Source organism: Chionomys nivalis, chromosome 2, assembly GCF_950005125.1.
Source record: "Chionomys nivalis chromosome 2, mChiNiv1.1, whole genome shotgun sequence".
Lineage (NCBI taxonomy): Eukaryota > Metazoa > Chordata > Mammalia > Rodentia > Cricetidae > Chionomys > Chionomys nivalis.
The window spans coordinates 15,525,211-15,545,937 of record NC_080087.1 but is presented as its reverse complement, the minus strand read 5'-3'; the positions used below and the strand labels follow the sequence as shown (position 1 = coordinate 15,545,937).

General features: G+C 41.1%; 1 protein-coding gene across 2 annotated transcripts in view; it reads right to left on the bottom strand.

Moving 5' to 3' along the window:
* Positions 1-20,727, bottom strand: part of Ipcef1 (interaction protein for cytohesin exchange factors 1) — a 115,774-nt gene that overhangs the window by 61,014 nt on the left and 34,033 nt on the right. Inside the window, exons 3-4 of one of the 2 annotated variants that reach the window (XM_057761641.1) lie at positions 11,632-11,671; positions 10,724-10,893 (exon numbers count right to left, since the gene is read on the bottom strand). In XM_057761641.1, coding sequence (XP_057617624.1) covers positions 10,724-10,893; positions 11,632-11,671 — 210 coding nt within the window. Of the gene's footprint in view, positions 1-10,723; positions 10,894-11,172; positions 11,273-11,631; positions 11,672-20,727 lie in introns of those variants that run through there. The other variant, XM_057761642.1, reaches the window with a different exon arrangement.

The following is a 20,727-nucleotide window of genomic DNA, read 5'->3' as shown; positions in this document are numbered from 1 at the left end:
TGCATGGCCCAGGAGAAAGAATACCGACTTGAATAGGACACCCGCCTGAAAGCCACGTACTGACTGATCATAGGCAGCGCAGAGGAGTACCCTGAAACCAATATTTCCCAGTGAAAATGGAGACAGACCCAGTGTCTTCAAGTGAAATAAGATCAACGTGCACGTCTAATACAGTAAGACAGTATAGGACATAGAGAGTTAAGAGATTGTTATTATCCATCCGTAAGAAAGGAGAAAGAATAACTTGGAAGGAGAAAACTGATGTCAAGCAAACTTCTCGACTCCATCTCCTTTGCTGATACCTGGAGCAGCTGTGACTGTCCCAGTTTTCCCTTGTCATTTTTGCATCAGATTAATGGCTGTGAGGAAAAAATTAAATTACTGAGAGCATAATTATGGTTGCAAGCTTAATAATCTGTCTGTATATTATTTGGGGTGTGCTTTATTAAAAGTATTATTGCATTTCGGTTTATATGATATTCTCCTATAAATATAATTAGATTTTGATCCCTAGAGGACTTCTTTTTACAGGTGCCTAGAAATATGTATTCTAAACAGAAAACAATTGGTAGAGGTTTTGGCTAATAAACAAAAGCCACAATTTCTTACAGAATCCAGAGATTCTCAATGTATTATAATTTTAAATGTGAACTGAGATGGTACCAGAAAGCCTCCATAGTCCTGGGATGCTGAGGCCCCAGCAAGAGAGAGGATTAAGGGCTCTGGGGTGGGCAGATAATGTGCAGTTGGTGCTGCTGGTGACTCAGGGAACCCTAGCCAGACTTCCTACTGCCAGCAGCTGCATTTCTTCACTGGGAAGGTCTTCTGGGCCCTGATTCTACACTTCTGCCTTGCAAGAGATTCGCAAATCAAGCCCCTAGAATGGGCTCCCACACATACCTGAGAGGGTTTGGTACATAAATAATCCAGCCGTTGACCCTTGGCATACTCACTCTGGATTTTCTATTTTACAAGAATACTGAGTTCCCCAGGTTGCCTAAGCTTGGTTTACCTGCAGCTATCCTTGGCTTCTCTCTGCTTTCTCATCTGTCATTATCTTTCCAAGAGAGTTGCAGCTCTGGTTCTGAAGGGCTACATGCACAGATTGAACAGAGCACCAATGATAAATGCACACAAAGGTGGCTCTACTAAGCAAACACAAAACGTTCACGTCATTGTTCTCAAGACAATGCAATAGCAATAATTTGCTTAATGTTCATATTGTATTGGGTATTGTAAGTAAGGCAGAGATGATTTAAGGAATAAAGGAAGGTGTGTATAGGTTACATTCAAATGGGAGTCCTGGACCTAATCACCTCACAAACCATTTCCTGCATTCCTTCTCAAATAAACCATTCACAGACAGACCTTCTTCTGGGAGTCTACTTCTGAGAAACCAAAGCCAATCTGTCTTTAAACTGGGAGAAAAAAACTCCTACTCATAGTGACCAATTGTGACAACACAATTATCCTTATAATCCCTCCTCATTATCACCTCCTAAGAAACACTCAAGGATATAGACACCTCGCTGCCACAGTAGGTCTTCCTGGAGAGGAGACCACAAGGCAGCTGGAGTCCTGTCCCACATCTGTAAGTCAGCTTTCCTGGCCAGTCTTTGACTCACACACTCTCTCCCATGGAGAAGTGTAATAAGTGAAATTATGTTACTCTTACAAAGAGACTCATTTCTGAAACATTATCCCCAAAAACCATTAAGATGGAATCTTCACTATTTAAAAGATTGGTGACCGTTCTCTACAATGAAAACAACCTCAGCACATGTGTCCTGGCATGAGTTACCCCCCGGCCAGCCTCACACGCTCTCTTGAAAGCCTCTAAGCCCAGGGAGGCTTTTCCTTTTCATCAGTGCTGCCCAACTTCTTCACCAGGAGAGCCCAACAAAAGCAAAGAAATTAAAGATGAAAGGGAAGTTTTAGAAAAATCTGATTGACTTTCATTATTATAGAATGAATAATAGATCATGATAGCTAATAAACTGGATGTGCCATCCATAGTTAAAGCAAGAAGAGAGACATAGTTGCCCACAGGAGAGCAATCCAGTCACTACGGCAGCTTGGGCAAGAGAGAAAGCAGAAGACCTCACTTCTAGCTAAGGAGTTATTGACAGTTGGTGGCTTCTAGGGGAGGGAGAATCTGCTTTCTTTAAGGGTGTGGCCTCTGATGGGTGAGTCTGTGGCTAATATAAATTGGACTTGGTGAGATTGGCATATATATTTAATAATATATGTATTTATAATTTATTTAATTCATTATAGATTTATAAATTATAAATATATGTACAATTAAATTATATATTTAAGACAAAGTTAGGAAAGGGAGCATGAGAGATGAAAGGATTTAGAAGAAGGGTGATAGCAAATGTGGTCTATATATTGTTTGCATATATGAAATTCTCAAATAATTAATCCAAATATTACCTAAAGATAAAATTTAAATGAATTCATGTTCACATTTGAAAGAATAGCAGAAGAAGAAAAGGAACAACATATAAGATTTAAATGACGTATGTCAATACTAGAGATTTAGGAGAAATAAAAATTAAGTAATAATAATAAATGGTAATCCTTGAGATAGCACAGTTAGGAGATAACACATAATCTGCCATAATCCAATGTATATTAAGTCTTCAAGTAGCTTTCTAATCTCTCTAGATTGTTACCCTGAGCTCTATGAATGATCATCATTAAGATATCATTAAGATACTATTGGAGGCCAAGCAGCAGGAACAATAGCTCTGCTTTAAATGAAAGTAGAATAAACATTTTTTAAAGACAATACACAAATGGCCAATAAGTGCAAGGGAAGGGTGATCATAGTCACTGGGCATTAAGGAAATGGAACCTAACCACAATGAGATGCTTATCGCCTCACACTCATTAAGAGGGTGAGTACCAAAAATAAACCAGAAAGCAAATCCTGAGAGAGTTCTAGAAAAGCTGTAAGCCCTGTGCACCGTCAAGAAAAAGGGAAGAGAGCAGTTGCTATAGGAAACCATTCCTGAAACAACTAAAACTATGGTTACCCTGTAATTGCACTTCTGCATCTATACCCAGAATTCAAAGAAGACCATCAAAGACATCTTTGCAGGTCCTTACACTAGGAACATTACATGAGTGTTCATCAATGGACATAACTGGATAACCAAATGCAACATGTGGATACACCAGGATGTCCCTAAGAAGAATGGAAATTGAAACTTGAAGATGTTGTGCATTGTGAAACAAGCCAGCCACAGAAAAATAAATATAATATGACTATACTTACTAGGTAGACATGCAGTAGTCAAATTCACACACACAGAAAATCTTTGGTAGCTGCAAGGGACGATCAGAGAAAGGATTCAGAGAGAGGGGTAGCGGGGGAGAGTTTTAATTTGGTAAAGATGAAAAGAGATCAGGAGGTGAAAAGCAGGGACAGCTGTACAATACTGGGAATATATTTAATGCCACAGAAATGCACCCTTTAAAATGCTCAAGAAACTTTTATGTCTGTGTTTGTATGTATATAAATATATGTATAGTCAATATTTTAAAACAGTAACTTTAAAGATTTACACCCACTATTTTATGTAGGCAGAGGCTGTTCGTTCATTCCCAGCCACCCAGACCTGAAATAACCACACAGAAACTGTATTAATTAAATCACTGCTTGGCTTATTAGCACTAGTTTTTTATTGGCTAGCTCTTATATCTTAAATTAACCCATTTCTATAAATGTGTGCATCACCATGAGAATCATGATTTACCAGCAGGGTTCCGGTGCACCTGTCTCATGTGGCGGCTACATGGCTTCTCCCTGACTCTGCCTTCTTTCCTTCTCTATCTGTTTGGAATTCCTGCCTTGCTATAGCCTGCTAAGCCACTGGCTGAAAAGGCTTTATTAATTAACCAATAGAAGCAACACATATACAGAAGGATTTCCCACCCTATTTCTCCTCTCTGTCTGAAAAGGAAGGTTTTAACTTTAACATAGTAAAATTACTATAGTAAAATTACATATAACAAAACAGGTTATAAGCAAGAATTACAGTTATAATATTTATACCTACTTCATCTTTTATTATAACTAAGGAAATCTATAACTATTTTTAACTCCATTAAAGACTCCAGAATGATATAATATTACCTAAGTAAACTGGAAGTGCATTGTAAGCAACTTTGAAACCTCTAGAATTGACAGAGACATCTTGTTGCCTGGACAGTCACCCAAAGTTTTTTTTGTAACATTGGGACATCCATCTGTAGCCTACAGGCCCATAGTATTCAGCAGACTTTTTCATGAGCAGGAAATTTCAAAGACAGTTCTGCCTATATTGGCAGTTTACCCTTTTCTGTGTCCTGCAGAATGTCTGCCAGACTCTTTCATGAATTAGGAACCCCTAGAAGGACCATCTCATCTTTAGGCAAGTTTAGCAGTCATTTTTCTGTGAGTCCTGCATACAGTTCATACAGCATACCTAAGCAGTCCAGGCAAGAGCAGTTTCTTGCCCAAATGGCTAACGAACTCCAGAAGGAGCCTCTTCAATGCCCATCATCCCCAAGCAAGTGTATTTCTGCTAAGGAATGCACGAAAGTGTCATTCTTTGTATGTGCAGTGCTTTTTATCTGCATTCAAAGGTCCCAATTAGCTCAAAGTACAGATAGTGTTATTAACATAGAGTTACTTCAATGATCTCCCTGCTGATAAATCTGATGCATACAATAATGTACATTAATATTTATAAATATGTATACTGCATGTATATATAAGTCATATATATATACATATATATTATTGTAAGGTCACCTGGTCACTACCATGTCCTATGTTGCCTTCATGGACCATGGACATTACTTCTTCTCTACTCAAACACAAATTCTAGGCTGGCCTAAAATCCACCAGGTTCATGTCACTAGCTTACTTTCCTTTAGAAACGCTTCCATACACTGGAGTTCTCTTTAAGATGCACTCAGAAATGGGATTCCAGCTAAGACAGTAAATACAGCATTCTGCTAGATGAGACACATATAATTCTCCTTGAAATGAAACATTGTCAGTGAAGATGTGAGAAAAATTTATGACTCATTGATAAGTGACATAAAATTAAAACTAAATGATTTCTCCCCACCAAAAAAAAAAATGATATCTACTCTGTATCTTATATCAGAGTGAAACGAGACAGTTTAAATTACAGAAACGGACAAAGAAGATGGTTCATCCAGTAAAGGTGCTTGCCACAAAATCCTGGCAACTTGAGTTCAAACTCTGGAGCCTATAAAAAAGCAGAGAACCAATTCCACACAGCTGTCATCTAACTTTCACATGTCCCCTGTGTCATGCACCCAAACCACACACACACACATATACACACATATAAACACACACACATTCATATGCACACAATAACAAATAAAAATATTGTTTTTAAAAACCAAGCCACATAAGTAAAGTGTGTGTCAATGAAAAAAAAATCCCAAGCCATGGCAAATTCCCTAAGCTATTTTCTCACAATTCAGGCTTAGAGCGATTGCTCATGAAAGGTGCAGGACTCAAGGCCAGGAAGTCGTCTTCTTTCCGGTGAGAAGCTAACCCCTCTTCATTTTTCTTTAGCTGAAAGAAAGGCTCCTCATTTTTGCCAAAACAGTCGAGACAGTTCTCTTATAAATAGAGAAATTCTGGCTTTCAAGTAAGATTTTCTGGAAGGGTCAATTCTGTTCTACCAAGTGATTAAAGCTTAAATAGAAAAGATGCTCATCAAACTGCTTCCAAGAAAATCACAGTCCACGTTTAAGCTCCTCTGAGAGTCACATTTTGTTCACAAGTGACACAGTTACCACGAGGCATTGTCATGCAACTGTGTTGACAATGAAAGGAAACACAGTCACGTTTGCACAGATAAGGAGAAGCCTCAAAGGACCGAGAACTCTGCAAGGTGCTTGTTAAGTCAGACACTGCCCTGCAGAAGGCATGAGCTGACCTGAAATTTCCATGAAACAAGGTCAGACGGTTTACCCAGCAGCCCCGCAGCTCTCCTGAACTGTTGCTGCAGCAACACAAATGGCATCAATATTGGTTCATTTATATAGCAAACCCCCTCGAGTCTCTAGTAATTTTAGACAAATAATGGATAACACAAAAATAAACCAAATACGTTGCTGACGAAGAATCGATACAAAACTCTACATTTTACCCACAAATTCTTTCTCAGTTTTCATGGTATTTACCCAGGCACTAAGACTTGGAGGTCAGTCTCACGTTAGCCTCAACTACTATGTCCCATATTCTCTTTGTGCTGCTCCTCTTCATCAGTGTAATGTGTTCCAGTTCTCCCTGCCAGGGGCCACATGTGAACCCTTGCATTCTCTGACCATCTCTTAACCAAGCTTCAGCAACACACTCCTTCACAGTCGATTGCTGCTATGTTCATATCATCACACGTCCATCTCCCTGCCAACCTGAGATTCTTCTTTAGTCCCCTCCTGTCTGCTAGTCCTACCCATTTGTGAACAGTGTGTCTGAGTTCCCTATTTACTGGGCCCAGACCACCTATCAAAGGAGGAGTCACATCGTCTACAGAAAAGAGCCCGGCTCTGGTGTTGGACTATCTCAGGGTTAATCCCAGCTCTGCCATTTACTTCTTCAGAGGCTCTGAGCCTGTTCCTTCAGCTCTTGGTTTTCAGTAAACTCACTTGAAGAATGGGAGGAATAAAATCAATGTTGGGTGGTTACATGAAAATTAGACATCATCTCTACAGTACCATGCTGGTTCCGCTCATTCATACTATCCAGCCTTCATTCACATTTGACCTCTGACTCAGATGCTGACCCAACCCCCATCTTCTACTCCCAAAAACATCAAAGAAGGTGCTAAGCAAAGTTAGGAACAGTTGTGTGGGATATATTACAGAATATGGATCCTTTCTAGTAAACCCCAAATTTAATTGTATTTTTTAGCATAGAAGTGGAAATCCCATTCCTGGGAAATTATTTCCTGTCAAGAGAAATACTTGAATAAGATCTCAATTCTCAGAATCCCCTAGGCATAGCAAGTATCAATGATTCATCCTTCTCATTTACTTGAGGAATCAACAAATATTAATCAAGCACTTATTAAACACCAGACACTAAAATACTAAAAATAAAAACCTATGATCTTGCTATGTAGACATAATGATGAGATAATTATGAAAGACAGGAGTTTGACATACATTCAAAAAGAAGGATTGTGTGACAATCAAACTATTATAAAATAATATAATCTCTGTGAGTTCGAGACCAGCCTGGTCTCCAAGAGCTAGTTCCAGGACAGGCTCCAAAACCACAGAGAAACGCTGTCTCGAAAAAAATAAATAAATAAATAAATAAATAAATAAATAAATAAATAAAATAATATAAAAGGAAGAAGACTGAGTAGGTAAGTTTAGCTCAGAGGATATGGTAAGTCCACACAGAAAATGTGCTATCAAATTCAAATGTGACCTTACGAAGAGGGGGAGGCTTGCTGCAATGGGCAGGAGGAAAGGCTCCTGGGAACAGGGACAGCCTTTCTGAGCAGGGAATCTGTCTAGACAAAGGTGTACAGAGAGCTGGAACACATCAATAGGAATCAAAGCTCCGTCGCCAAGCTTAAGTTGGGTTAAGATGGGGAGTAGTGAGAAGAAAGAGAGGGTACCAGAGAAGATGATGTCCTGAGCCAGGGGCTGGGTTTGAGCATTATCCTCAGGGCACAAGAAAGTGAGAGGGTAATGTCTAAATCCAGATTTTTCATTCACTGAGATTTTGTGGCTTATATATGGTCCTGTAAGAAGCGGCATGACGCTGCTTGTGCTGGAACCTTCCAAACCAAGGAAATGCTATGTGAGAAATGACTTCCTAAGGAAGTCTGGGTAGTGGTGCTGGGAGAAGCAACATGAGGTGAGCCATTTACCAGGTATCAACAACAGCAGGCAAAGAGGAGAGGATGGCAAAGTCCTCGGGTAATACTGACAGCAACAGGGATGAGCAAAGGGGTCTAAGAGGATAGATTGTACATTCACAGAGGAATTGCCCCTTCTGGAGATGTTCTCTCAGTCTCCTTCTGGAAGCAATGTAATATAATGGTATCATTTATCTGATCCCCAGGAAGTTTCAGGATGGCATGTCAATCAGTATGGACTTAGGAATCAAAGCAGCCTGGGCATGAAGAAGTTTTTGTCCACTTCTTTCATGTGTGACTTGGGCAGTTTACTGTGAGTCTAAATCTTTCCAGCTTTTAAAGCATGTTTCAAAGGTCTGAGGCCCTCCATTTCTGTCTATTGTCTCTGTCTGTCTCTGTCTCTAACTCCCTCCAGAGATTGAATCCTGGACCTCATACATGCTAGGCAAGCACTCTACCACCAAGCTATGTCCTCCAACTTTTTATATTACTTTTTCATTTTGAGACACTGATTCACTAAGTTGACAAGACTGTCTTTGAACTCACTCTTCCTGGGCTTTGAAACTGCAATCTTTCGGCCTCAGCCTCCTGAGTGGCTAAGACTATAACCCTGTGCCAACATACCCAGTTAGAGGTTGTTTTGAAGAATAGGTAAGAACCTGTGTGTAGAGTACCTAGAACATTCCTTGGCATACAACAAATGTTCTATGAGATAGGCCATCCTGCTATACACAAATCAGGAAGAACAAGGAATGGAGAAAGGAGAAGAAATCAGTCAACCCTTAGGTGCCTTAGCTCTTAAATCTAAATTCTTGAAATAGAGACAGTAAGTGCATATTTTTCTGTGAGGGCGTGTTTGACTGTTACTTTGCAGTTGGTATTAACACAGATAGCAGGAATATGACTGCTAAATAAATCTTCCTTGAGGTCTACCCACAACAAACATACAATTAGGATGTCAGGGATGAGGGTGGGAAAGAGAAAGCAAAGAAAGGGACATGAGAAGTCGTCTGTGGGAGACTTTTCCTTTTGTGGACAAAAGTAATCCTCTCCTTCCCTGCCCAACCAAGCTTATTCTCAGACTGATGCTACTAATTTACTGCTTCTAAAATACATCCTGAAGCTTACTGTCTGTCTCTGGTGAAAGCACACAGGGATGGGGAGCCTACAAGCATCTAAGACTCCACCTTTTCCTCTCTCTAGGCCAAGTCAATGTGGCTAGCTGCTCCATGCAGAAGAGGGAGATTACTGATGTCTAAAACTAGGAAGGTCTGATGCCTAAAAGTAACCAGATCCATTCTCCTAAGGGAAAGAGAAGTTGGAGAAGCCAAATGAGCCAAATGGCAATTATGTGACTCCAGGAACTTCTTTCGCAAGACAGGGACAGCACCTTCTGGCCGAATGAGGAGATGAGTGACTGCTTAATTGTGAGCCCTGTTGCATCCCATAGATGTATTATGTCCAACAATACCCAGTCTATCCTACAGGATCAAGAAATTCCTCAGGACTGTTTATAGGGTAACTCAGACCAGCTCACCTTAAGAAAGATACAGGTAACAATTACCAGTGATAACTGCCAAAATGCCATAGCCTAAAACATTAGGAAATGGAAGCTGGTGAGATGGCTCAGCTGGTCAGGTGCTTGTTGCCATGGCTGACCACTTGAGTTAGAACCCAGGAACCCACACGATGGAGTGAAAGAAGCAATTCCTCTTGTAAGTTGTCCTCTGACTTCCACACATGAGTGGTGTCACATATATACCCAAACACACACACACACACACACACACACACACACACACACACATAATGAATAAATAATGTAATTCAATAATTAAAAATAAAATAACAGAAAACACAAAGTACTTAAATTAGCATTAACTCCCCTTAAGGAAGCTGTGTTTGTTTGGGAAACCACCCAGTCCCAGGTTGGCTTAATTTAGTACTATTCCTTTAAATGATTAAACAAATCGTTTCTATTGGTCCTTCTTCCAGCACAAAGGGACCCCAGTTCTCCCCAAACCCGCAGTGGATTTCCATTTCCCCAGAGTCAGCAACAGAATATCTGTCTGCAAAGCTCTGCAGATTATTTTCAACAACACCGATGTCCTTCTCAAAGTATCTCCAGCCATAAAAAATAATACGATAATTTAATTTCCAGCTCTTTTTTCCACAGTCAAACCATGGAGCTAACCACAGTAGAGTGTGGCCATCAAAGGACAAAACCACCAACTACTTCAGTGAGTGTTGTCCCCACGGTGTTTATTTAATGTCATCATGGAACAATGTCACCAGTCCCTACACAAGGCTGGTATAGGGGGTTAGCAATCCCAAACCAACCCACCTGGCAAAGTTCAGGAGGAGAGGAGACAGCGAAGAAGGGATGGATAGCATGTCTCTGAATTGATGGATTTGTGCCCTCAGTACAGGGCAACTTTTTATAGGACTTAGCTAGGCAAAGTTCCCACAGCGAGGGCTATCCAGACAGATCCTGGAACAACTAGGATCTCACAGAATAAATGACATCAGAAGAACCCAAACGGCTTCTTCCTTAAGCAAGGATATAATTGGGGCCCCTTTTCTTCCTCTCCAATCAGAATAGTAAAGCCAGATGGCTGCTTCTCCGAGCAGCACAGCTCGCTAACCTACATAGTTCCTGGAGCAGAAATGAGCCCTCAATCAAATCTGCTGGTTTGCTCTGCTTCAACTCCCGGAGATCAGGATCAACTTCCCCAGGAGGATCGCCTGCTCTGTGCTCTAGAGGCCACTCTGGTAAAGAGGCTGGGGCAGGAGGAGGGACCACTCACCATTTGGTTGCTGTACCAGTACAGCGAGGAGGCCTTCAGCACCACCCAGAACTTTTTCCATTTGTTGCTTAGAAAAGTTCCCTTTTCCTTTTTCTTGTACAGCCAACCCTGGCAGTCAGCGTGGCCCAGATCTTTACACGATATCCTCCTCCGACTCATGGTGAAAAAACCTGCAACAGTGATACGAAGAGGTAAGTGTTTGTCCCCGAACTCAGGGGACAAAACAAAAGGCAATGGTTAGTTGTTTGCACAGCAATAGTTGGGTGTTTACATTCATGCAAAGTAAGTGTAAAAGAAGAAAGGAAGGAAGGAAGGAAGGAAGGAAGGAAGGAAGGAAGGAAGGAAGGAAGAAAGAAAGAAAGAAAGAAAGAAAGAAAGAAAGAAAGAAAGAAAGAAAAACTCCCATGTATCTGTTCTATTTTTAAACATTCATTTGGTGCCTAGAATACCCAGGCAAAGAAGCCGTGAGACTTCTATGCAAGCATGGGTCGGAAAACCTTAGTCAAAAAGAGTAAGTTGAAAACGGTAGACTCTCCGGGCTGGCCGGCACATTGTGGCAGACACACGGGTCCTTCTCATAGTAACAGCAGCAGTTATGCAACAGACACAGAAGGGTTAAAGCCCACCTAGAACACCAGGGACTTCCTGGCTCTGCCAGCTTCTCTAAGCTCTGAGGACAAAGCAGGAGGGACCGGTCCAAATGAACAGCATGTCATTCTTTCTTAAAATCAATCCCAAAGCAGCCAAAATTTTAATCTGCCGTCCATCTCCTGATATTAAATTCAAACAGACAAGACTCTGATCACCCACCCCCCTGAAGAAGGCATCCAGTAGAAAGGAAGAAAAAATTAAAAATTCACACTCACAGGCAGGAGAAAGGGATAAAGGAACAAAAGGGATCTAATTACCTTGAGTTTTCTTCCTCGGCTTCTGTCGCAAGGGAACCTGCTGGAGATGCAGGAAGGAAAGAAAAGAGGCAATTTCTGATTGTGTTGTAACATTTGTAAAGAGAGAAGGAGGGAGGGGGTGGCAGTGTTTATGAGCGGGGTGGATTCTAAAAAAAAAAGAAAGAAAGAAAAGAAAGAAAGAAACTCTCCAAGCAGAGCTCAAGGGGAGCTACGAGCTGAGGCACAGAATGTGCTAATTAGAATCGATGTGCATTGAGTGAACCTGGAAAAAGGTAACAGGGCATTTATCTGTCAAGCTTCCTGTTTCCTCCCACAAGCAACTCTCGCTACTACTTGGGTTAGTGAGGGCATGGCACCGTGCTTGATGAAGTTTTAAAAAATCATGAATTATTTTACCTACACATTTTTGTGAAAGAAGAAACAATATTTCTTTTCTCTCTTGATTTCTAAATAATTGTTTCTATCTCGAGCTGTTAAATGCTCACATTAGACTAATTTCATGGAGGGTTCTAGCTACACCACGAAACTAGCCTGGGAAAAGAAATTCTTTATCTCTTCTTGTGTGACCTCAGGGATTCTAAGCCTCCTGATGGGGAATTTCTTATTTGCAGTCAAATTTACATATCTCATTCTATCTTTATCTCTGAATATTTTTCATGTTTTATAGACAATAAATATTCAAATCAGACATAATGATATATATAAAATACACACATTTTTCACAACATATTTTCACCGTCATGTAAAATCAGATTCCCAGACAAAACTGGAAAACTCAAAGAAAAAATATGCTTACAAATGTCTCTCTCTGTTTTCTCTCCTCTCTCTTCTCTCTCTCTCTCTTTCTCTCTCTCTTTTTCTCTCTCTTTTTTTCTCTCTCTCTTTTTCTCTCTCTCTCTCTTTCTCTGTCTCTCTCTTTTTCTCCTATCTGTCTCTCTCTGCTGTAAATATTACAGAGAACTTTAGCTTTAAAATTTTTATTTTTCTCTACAGCATCTAAGGTTTAGATCATTTTCATTTATTGTTAGCAAGCAGAGACTTTAACATTTGAACATGCAATGAAAGTAGCCCTAAAAGCGGGTAGGTAATCTCATGAATTCTATGGTACTCTAGATGCAGCTCGCTAGTGGTCCACATCTCTAACTACTGATGCATATGTAATTCTGCTGTATGTTTGGTCAGAGAATATGATCTACAGCAGGATAGAATTTTTAAAGCCACAGGTTCAGAAATAACAAGGAGCTATATTACCTAAGAAAATCACTCTAGACCTACCTCTTAATTTGCAAAATCAAGAGAGTTACCGAAAATCCTCAGGAAGCTGAGACAGGAGGATTCTCGCTTGACTAAGGGCAGAATGGACTATAGAGCAATATGTGTGTGTGCATGTGTGCACATATGCGGATATATACGTGTGTGTGTGTATGAATTCTAATCCCGTAAGACTCAAGGAGATCTGCCAAGATTTATTTGGGAGAAAAAAATCATGTTTCTGTGAATAATCACATATCAGTGCATCGTGAGATATGCAAAGATAAGCAAACAGTCAATGATTAAAACTCCCCATTGTAGAGTAAGCATGACTGTGTTTCCCTCAGCGGGGAGGATAGAGTGAAGGTTAAATTGTGTTTCTTCAGGGATACAAAACCAATGAAATCCTGGCCTGGCATTTCATTTTATGATCAACCTTTCTGTCCTTGGATCATTGATTGATCTCTTTGAGGATAATGTTTAAGCAAACTCAATTTGTGTCAATCATGACACGCTAGTTAAGTCTAAACGTATTATCATATTAAGGAGCTCATCTCCCTCCATTTCCCAAATATTTTCCACACTGCCAGCTCCTTGGCCTAAGATCCCAGCTGCTCCTTGGCCTCTGGGCTTTCTTTCTTTTCTTTGTATGCCAAAATCCCGAGATCAGTAAACTCAATTAGCACCTACTGGCTATGTAATACATGTCAAATTGAGAGCTAGGGCTAAAGATAAAGAGAGTAAAGGTTTTATAGTAAGCTTTGGGAAATCTAGGGTACCAAAGAGCAATGCTGTAACTGAGGACCAGGGAGGGAAGAAAGCAGAGGTGTCCAAGCTTATTCCTAGAAGGCTGGAGCCCCAGGTAAACAAGATGAAACTGCATCATTTCAAACAACAACAGCTCTTAAAAAAGCCAAAATGGGAGCCAATGCCCCGGGATCAGCTATGCAGTCCTAGAAGGGAAAGGCAGAAGCAACTTTCATTCCTTGGCTCCTCAGCCATGGAACAGAGAACTGAGCCTCTCCACTGGCAACTTGTTAAACCCCTCCACTCTGTGACACTGCTAGCTTTTCGTCTCTGCCATCAATCCATCAAGCCTACAGTGGCTTCCAGGTAAATAAATCCCCAAGTCAAAATGTGTCTTTATTTCTCCAAAGACCAGCTGGATTCTTGCGCCTAGCCTGGGTTGAAAGTTAGGAATCCTATCAGCCTCCACCCAGCAAAGTGTTCCATCCCTCCCAGCAAGCTCCTTGTGATTCAAGCCTGCCCTGATAGTCCCCCCACAAAGCAAACTGGCTATTCAAGTGTTTTCCCCTAGCCAGAGCAGGCTGCACATTAGAGAAATAACAAATTACCAAGGGTTTTGGTTTCACTTGATAGATGTGCGTTTGAAACCCCAACTGCTCTACAAGAAGGAATAAAAACAACCTCTGAGAAGATTACTGAGTCTAAGAAACATTTTCCTCCTCACAACAGGAAGTGGAACCCATGAACTAGTCAGTTTCAAGACCTTCATGTGGCTTTCTCACCGAGTAGGTGAAAACATGAACAGCCGCTTGAGTGTTTTATGGGACGATTCCGACCGTCACGGACATTTAGAGTTAAATAACATATTCCTCCCAACTTATTTTTTTCCTGTTTGAATGTTATAGAGAAAACTGACCACTTACTTTAAAACTCTAAATTTTCTCTAGAATAGATCTAAAATTGGGGGGTGGGGGTGGCAGAGAGATTCTCATTGGAAATACATAGGTAGTTTTTATTGAATAAAAGTATACTTTGGCTTTGGGAAGATGGCTCAAATGTTTCATTTGAGGGCCAAGCAGAAGTCTCAGTCAATAAAGTGCTTGCCGTACAAGCATAAGGACCTCAGTTAGATGCCCAGAAACCAGGTTAAAGAGCCAGGTATGGTGGTGTATTTATAATGTCAGCTATAGGGAAGCAGAAACAGGCAGATATCTGGAGCTTGCTAAGCAGCCAGGTTAAGCCTACTCAGCGAGTTTCAGGCCAATGCATGACACAAATAACAAGGTGTATTCTTCCGGAGGAATACTACCTGAGGTTGACCTCTGACCTTTAGCTACACATCTATGCACATATACATGCATACACACACATGCATGTTCAGTGATCTTGGTCTTTAGCAAAAAAAATATATAGTGATATGTTGATATTCTAGTTTCATGTCTGCTGTTGTGGTAAAAACAACATGGTCAAAAGGAGCTTCAGGGAGAGGGGTGTATTTGAACTTGTAATTCAAGTGTAAGCCATCACCGTGGAGGAGGTCGCAGTTGCAGGAGCATAAAGCAGTTGGTCACATCACATCTACATCCAAGAGTAGAAAGAAATAAGTGCAGACATGCTCACTTGCTTCCTTGTGCTCAACACACTCTTCTACAGATCAGGAACCCAGCATAGAGAACGGTGCTGCCCATGGTGGGCTGAGTTTTTCCACATCACTTTACTGAAGGCAATCCCCCACAGACATGCTCCAGATCAGCCCTAAGTAGACAATCCCTGATTGAGACTGTCTTCCCAGATAATTACAGATTGTATTAAGTTGGCAGTTAAAGCTAAGCAAGGAAGTGGGCACATGGTTCTTCATTTGCAGGCACACTGGCTTTCAGCATCTGCCAGTTTGGGTGGTATATTCCTTACCTGTTCTACAATATAAAGTACCATTACTTACTAACTAAGCGACCAAAACCTTAGAGTTTGGGGTTCTGCACAAATACTTGACATTTCCACAAGTATTTTTCTATATTGTTGGAAAACTAAACTCAACGTTTTAGAAGAAATTGTAAGGCACTTGATCAACAAAAACTTACCTGTGATAATACACTTAAAACTGTGCTTAGCTTTTTCAGAACGCTAACTACTTAGACATCATGCAATAGCAAAATATGGATGAAAATCTCTCTCTGGTAGTGAACAATGGAGACGGATAGTGGGAGTTTGAGCTTAGGTATGATTTCTTGGAAAAGCTATAGACTGCTAAAGGACTTAACGTTAGATAAGAACTCAGAGAAGCTAAGCGGCAGTGGCGCACGCCTTTAATCCCAGCACTCGGGAGACAGAGGCAGGTGGATCTCTGTGAGTTTGAGGTCAGCCTGGTCTACAAGAGCTAGTTCAGGATAAACTCCAAAAAGCTACAGTGAAACCCTGTCTCAAAAAAACCAAAAAGAACCCAGAGAAAGACCAGTACATAAATGATAAAGCAATGAAAAGGTCCCCCTGAAGAAAACCGAATGGGAATACCCAGGGTCAAACTCAAGAAAAGAGTATCATGAAAAGGAGGGAGGAACTCCAGAGAAACGTTGGTCCAAGCCACCAAATTCTGTTGCTTTAAAGGGGAAGGTTTGTTGGGGTTTTTCTGTGTTATTATTTTTCTCACCACCGTGACACACTATCTGATAAGAGGAACTTAACCGGGAGGGGTTATTTGGGTTCACACAGTTTCAGGAAATACATCATGATAGAGAACATACAGTGCAACAGTTAAGTCTTAGGCAACAGGAGCTTAAGACTGTCACTTCAGGCCAGGAAACAAAGATCTGCAACAGGAAGCAGCCCATCACCCTCGGGGTTAACCCCTAGCAGTCTACTGAGAGTGGGTAGGTCTTGGGCCTTAAGAATTCTACAACCTCACCAAACTGTGACCAGATGGGGACCATGTGTTCAAGCACACAAGTCTGTGTGGGACTTTTCAGATTTAGACCAGCACGGAAATCTTGGCTACATAGTCCTAATACTGTTTGGAGCTACGAGACACATTCCAGCAGGTTCCGGGATGAGTGGGAACTAAGGAAGGACACATACAACATTGATGAAGACTGGAAAGAGGAGACAGGACAGTACCAGGCAAGCTCAAGGCCATGATGGATAAAACCACCTGGTTTCTCTCAAGGCAAGCTTTCTAGCTAAACTCATTGTGCTGGGGGATGATGCTCACAGATGATGACAGCAGATTGGCAGGACAGTGCAGGGTGCTTTGGCTACACCATATCCTGAAGTATTGAATGTCATATTATTCTTTATCCTTTTCTTATTTTGAACCATTTTGAAGAAAATAAAATATAAATACTGCAGTCTTTCCAAGTTCCTCCCCAATCCATTTCTCTCTCTGTCGCCCCAGCTTACTCTAACATGAGCATGTTTTCACGTTACATATTAGTGACTGTGATAGTTCCACAATGGCACTAGTGTGGACATTTCCCCTTACTTCTCTTTAATGCTTTTTCCATGTTGATGTATGTAGCTATAACTCATTTACAGTGTGACAATTAAAAATGTTCTGTGATTTCTTTATCCAATTGTTTAATAATGAGTGTTTATGCTTTGACAGTTTGTGCTATCAGCTATAAATAGGCAGTTAACAACTCTGTGTAAATAAACATTGTTGGTGTACATACATGTTACTCTGGGCTTGGCATCAATCTGAACTGGAATTGCATGGTGACAGGACAGGTGTCTCTTCAAGTGTTTAGCTATTTTCAAAGTGCTTTTGGTGCCCATTTATAATGAAACGTACAATTTTTTAAACTTCTTATTATGTTTATTGTGTGTGTGTGTGTGTGTGTGTGTGTGTGTGTGTGTGTGTGTGTAAACGAGGACAGCTTGCAGGAGTCAGTTTTCTTCTTCACCATGTGGGTTCCAGGAGTGAAACTCCAATTGTCGGGTTTGGTGGCGTCTGATGCTTGGCTGAGGAAAGAACTCAGTCTATGAAAAGTATTTACTAAGCATGGGGCCCTCAGCTTGATTCCCACCACCCATGTAAAACTCTGGCATGGGTAGCATGTGCCTATAATCTCAGCCCTGTGGAGAGGGAGACAGAAAGGTATCTGAGCCTTGTTGATAATGAGGCAGGCCTACTTGGTGAGCTCCAGGCCAGTGGAAGATCCTGGATAATTTGTAAGGTCGAATGCTCAAGGGTGGCTTCCACACGCATGCACACACAAAACACACACATACACACACACACAGTTCAATATTGATTTTTATCTCATATATTAAGCTTTCTATTTCAGGAATTCTATCTTCTTTTTTAATATTACTAAATAATTTCAAGATTCATTTACTTTTCCATTTGGATCAACATTTTGAAAGACTACAAAACTTTAAAAAATATTCTTAGTACCCCATCCTTGATTTGTTCATTAGAGTTTAAAATTCCTAACTCACTGGGTGGTGGTGGCACACACCTTTAATCCCAGCACTTGGGAGGCAGAGGCAGGCAGATCTCTGAGTTTGAGGCCAGCCTGGTCTACAGAGTAAATTCCAAGAAAGCCAAGGCTACACAGAGAAACCCTGTCTCAGAAATCCAAAAAGGAAAAAAGAAAGAAAGAATTCTTAATTCAAAATTATATCTCCTATTTTTACTGCAGATCTTATCTTTCTTGGCATTATTTTAAATGTGTTTTGAAATTTTTCTTTACTCAGCATAGACTGTTATAACAGAAAACCACAGACTGGTTGACTTAAAAAAATAAAACAAAATGTTATCTTGGTTCTAGAACCTGGGATAGGTAAGGTCCAGTTGCTAACAACGATGATGACTTCTTCCTGACTTGCAGACAACCATGATTTTAATATATCCTCACATGGCCAATAAGAAATTCATCTTTCTCAGAGAGGGGCTAATAAGGGCACAACTGTCATTCATGAGGCCACCACCCTCAGGACCTATAATCTTTCAACACATCTCTTAACACCATCCCATCTTGAACTGGATTGGGACTTTAGCATGAAAATGTGGCAGAGAAAGGATATACACATATTATCCATTAAAAAAAATGTATGTTTGTAAAATTCCCCTCCCCTTTCTCCTCCTTCCTGTCTGCATCTCTCTCCTTCCTCCCAGGTGACTTCAGATTGCCTCTCCTTAATGAAAGCTAGCCCTACAATCACTTGAAATACTGGTTAGGAATCTTGCATACCCAGCTACTCATCCAGTTGACCAACCTCTTTGGTTCCTGGTTTTGAGCATTTCCTTCCTCCCTAAGATGGCCAAATGTGGTCTCTTTTTTTTTTTCTCCTTCCACAGCCCTTTCCATACAGAGGGAGCCACTGTTTGCCACTGTCGCCAGTGAGTGAACCCCACTTGCCCCACACTTACTGACTGTTTTTCGTCCCTTTTGAACCTGCCACAGAACATAAGCCCTTTTCAGATCACCACCCAGGTACTCATCAGGCCCTTGGCTTTAGTAATACCTACTACCTTTCGAGTTTGATTTTCAGAGCTGATTAACCAGTCTTTGGTTCTAACAGTAACTCCTTGTCTTTCTGTTTCTCTTGTCTACCGTTGATATTTTACGGAAGGAAACTAGAGTGTTGCTGAGTGAGAACTCAGAGCCACGTGCTTGGATGGAAGTCACAGATTTCATTTATAGTAATCTATCTTTAAATTACAATTGAAACGCCAACCTAGTGACTTTTCTGGTCATACCACCAAATACCTCCTTTCTGTCCTAAAACCTTAATTGTTTCTATATCCTGAAGAATCTCAAGCACTTTAACAACTCAGCTCTGTAAATGCCTTTCCTTCCACTGCCTCACCTGGTTAAGCTAATCCTTTGAGACCCTGTCAAGCACCACTTCTACGTGAAGACTTCCCTGGCTTCAGAAGGCGGTTAATAAGCTCTTGTGCGTATCTTAACTTCGTTCGGTGTTCTTTCTTTATCGTCATTGGAATGGTTGCTATATCCGACCTCCCAAGATCCTTGTTGGCATGTCCTATTCTGCTCTCTGTTTCACAGATGAGGAACCTCACCTCTGTGCCTAACTCACAGATCACTTAGAACTAGTGGGTCAGGCCAGGTCTTTTGTTCATCTGTGTGCTACTTTGCTTAAGTCTCCAATCTTGTCGGTATGTGCTACCGAGGCCTCTGAAATTGGTATCATGATGTAAAGGTTTATCACTCCGTGTGGCTCACAAGGATGTGTGTTATAGTAAGTCTGCCCACCCAAGATTCAACCAGAACTGTGAGTCACCTCTGCGGCCTTTCTTCCATCCCACACGTGTGCTTACTCACTGCCCTGGCCAGGTTGCCTCCCAGGGTCTGCTGAGCCTCCCATCTGTATGCAAGTCTACTACTGCTGCCTTTGTCAAAGCCTCATTTTGTTCTATCTGAAACTAACAGTACGTCACACTCAACCTCCCCACCTACAGCGTAGACCTGGACAGCCTGAGTAACCATGACGGCCCTACTAAAAGTACTTCACCTCATAATTGGCTCCCGGCAGTCAGCCTGAGCCTCTGCCCAAGACTTCAAGGCAGAACCAGTGTTCTTGTAGACATATTACGCTCAAAGTCTAGTACCTAGCCTAACGTCTGGCACAAAGCAATCAAAACATTATGTCGCATATCTATTTTTGCTTCTTGTGATAGTTGTAGTAAGAAGGGTGAGCTGACAAACATCTGGAAGGTCTCCTGCTGCTGGATTCCTCTGGACTGCAAAATGTTTCCACTGGAAAAGGAGATTGGTGATGCTAAGCAATCTAAAAGCTACCCCAGTGCAATTATTGCTCTGAAATTGGTACATTTGTAGGGTAAAAACTCCCCTGAGATTAACTGGCACTAAACTTCAGCCCACCTAGAGAGTGGCCTCAGTTCTCTTTTGAATATAAAATGGGCTTGCTCTAGGCACACCTCCAGCTGTACCTAACATATTTTTCCTCAAAAATCACAGTGCCCTTTTCAGCACATCTCAACTGTCCCATCTAAGTACTGAGAATTTGGGACCCGAGATGGTCTCCTGTGACAGATGCCAAAGGAACAGATGTTTTCTAGCGGTAAGTAGCAAGCACCTCCCACCCTGCCCATTAACCTATCTCTAGTGGCCCATG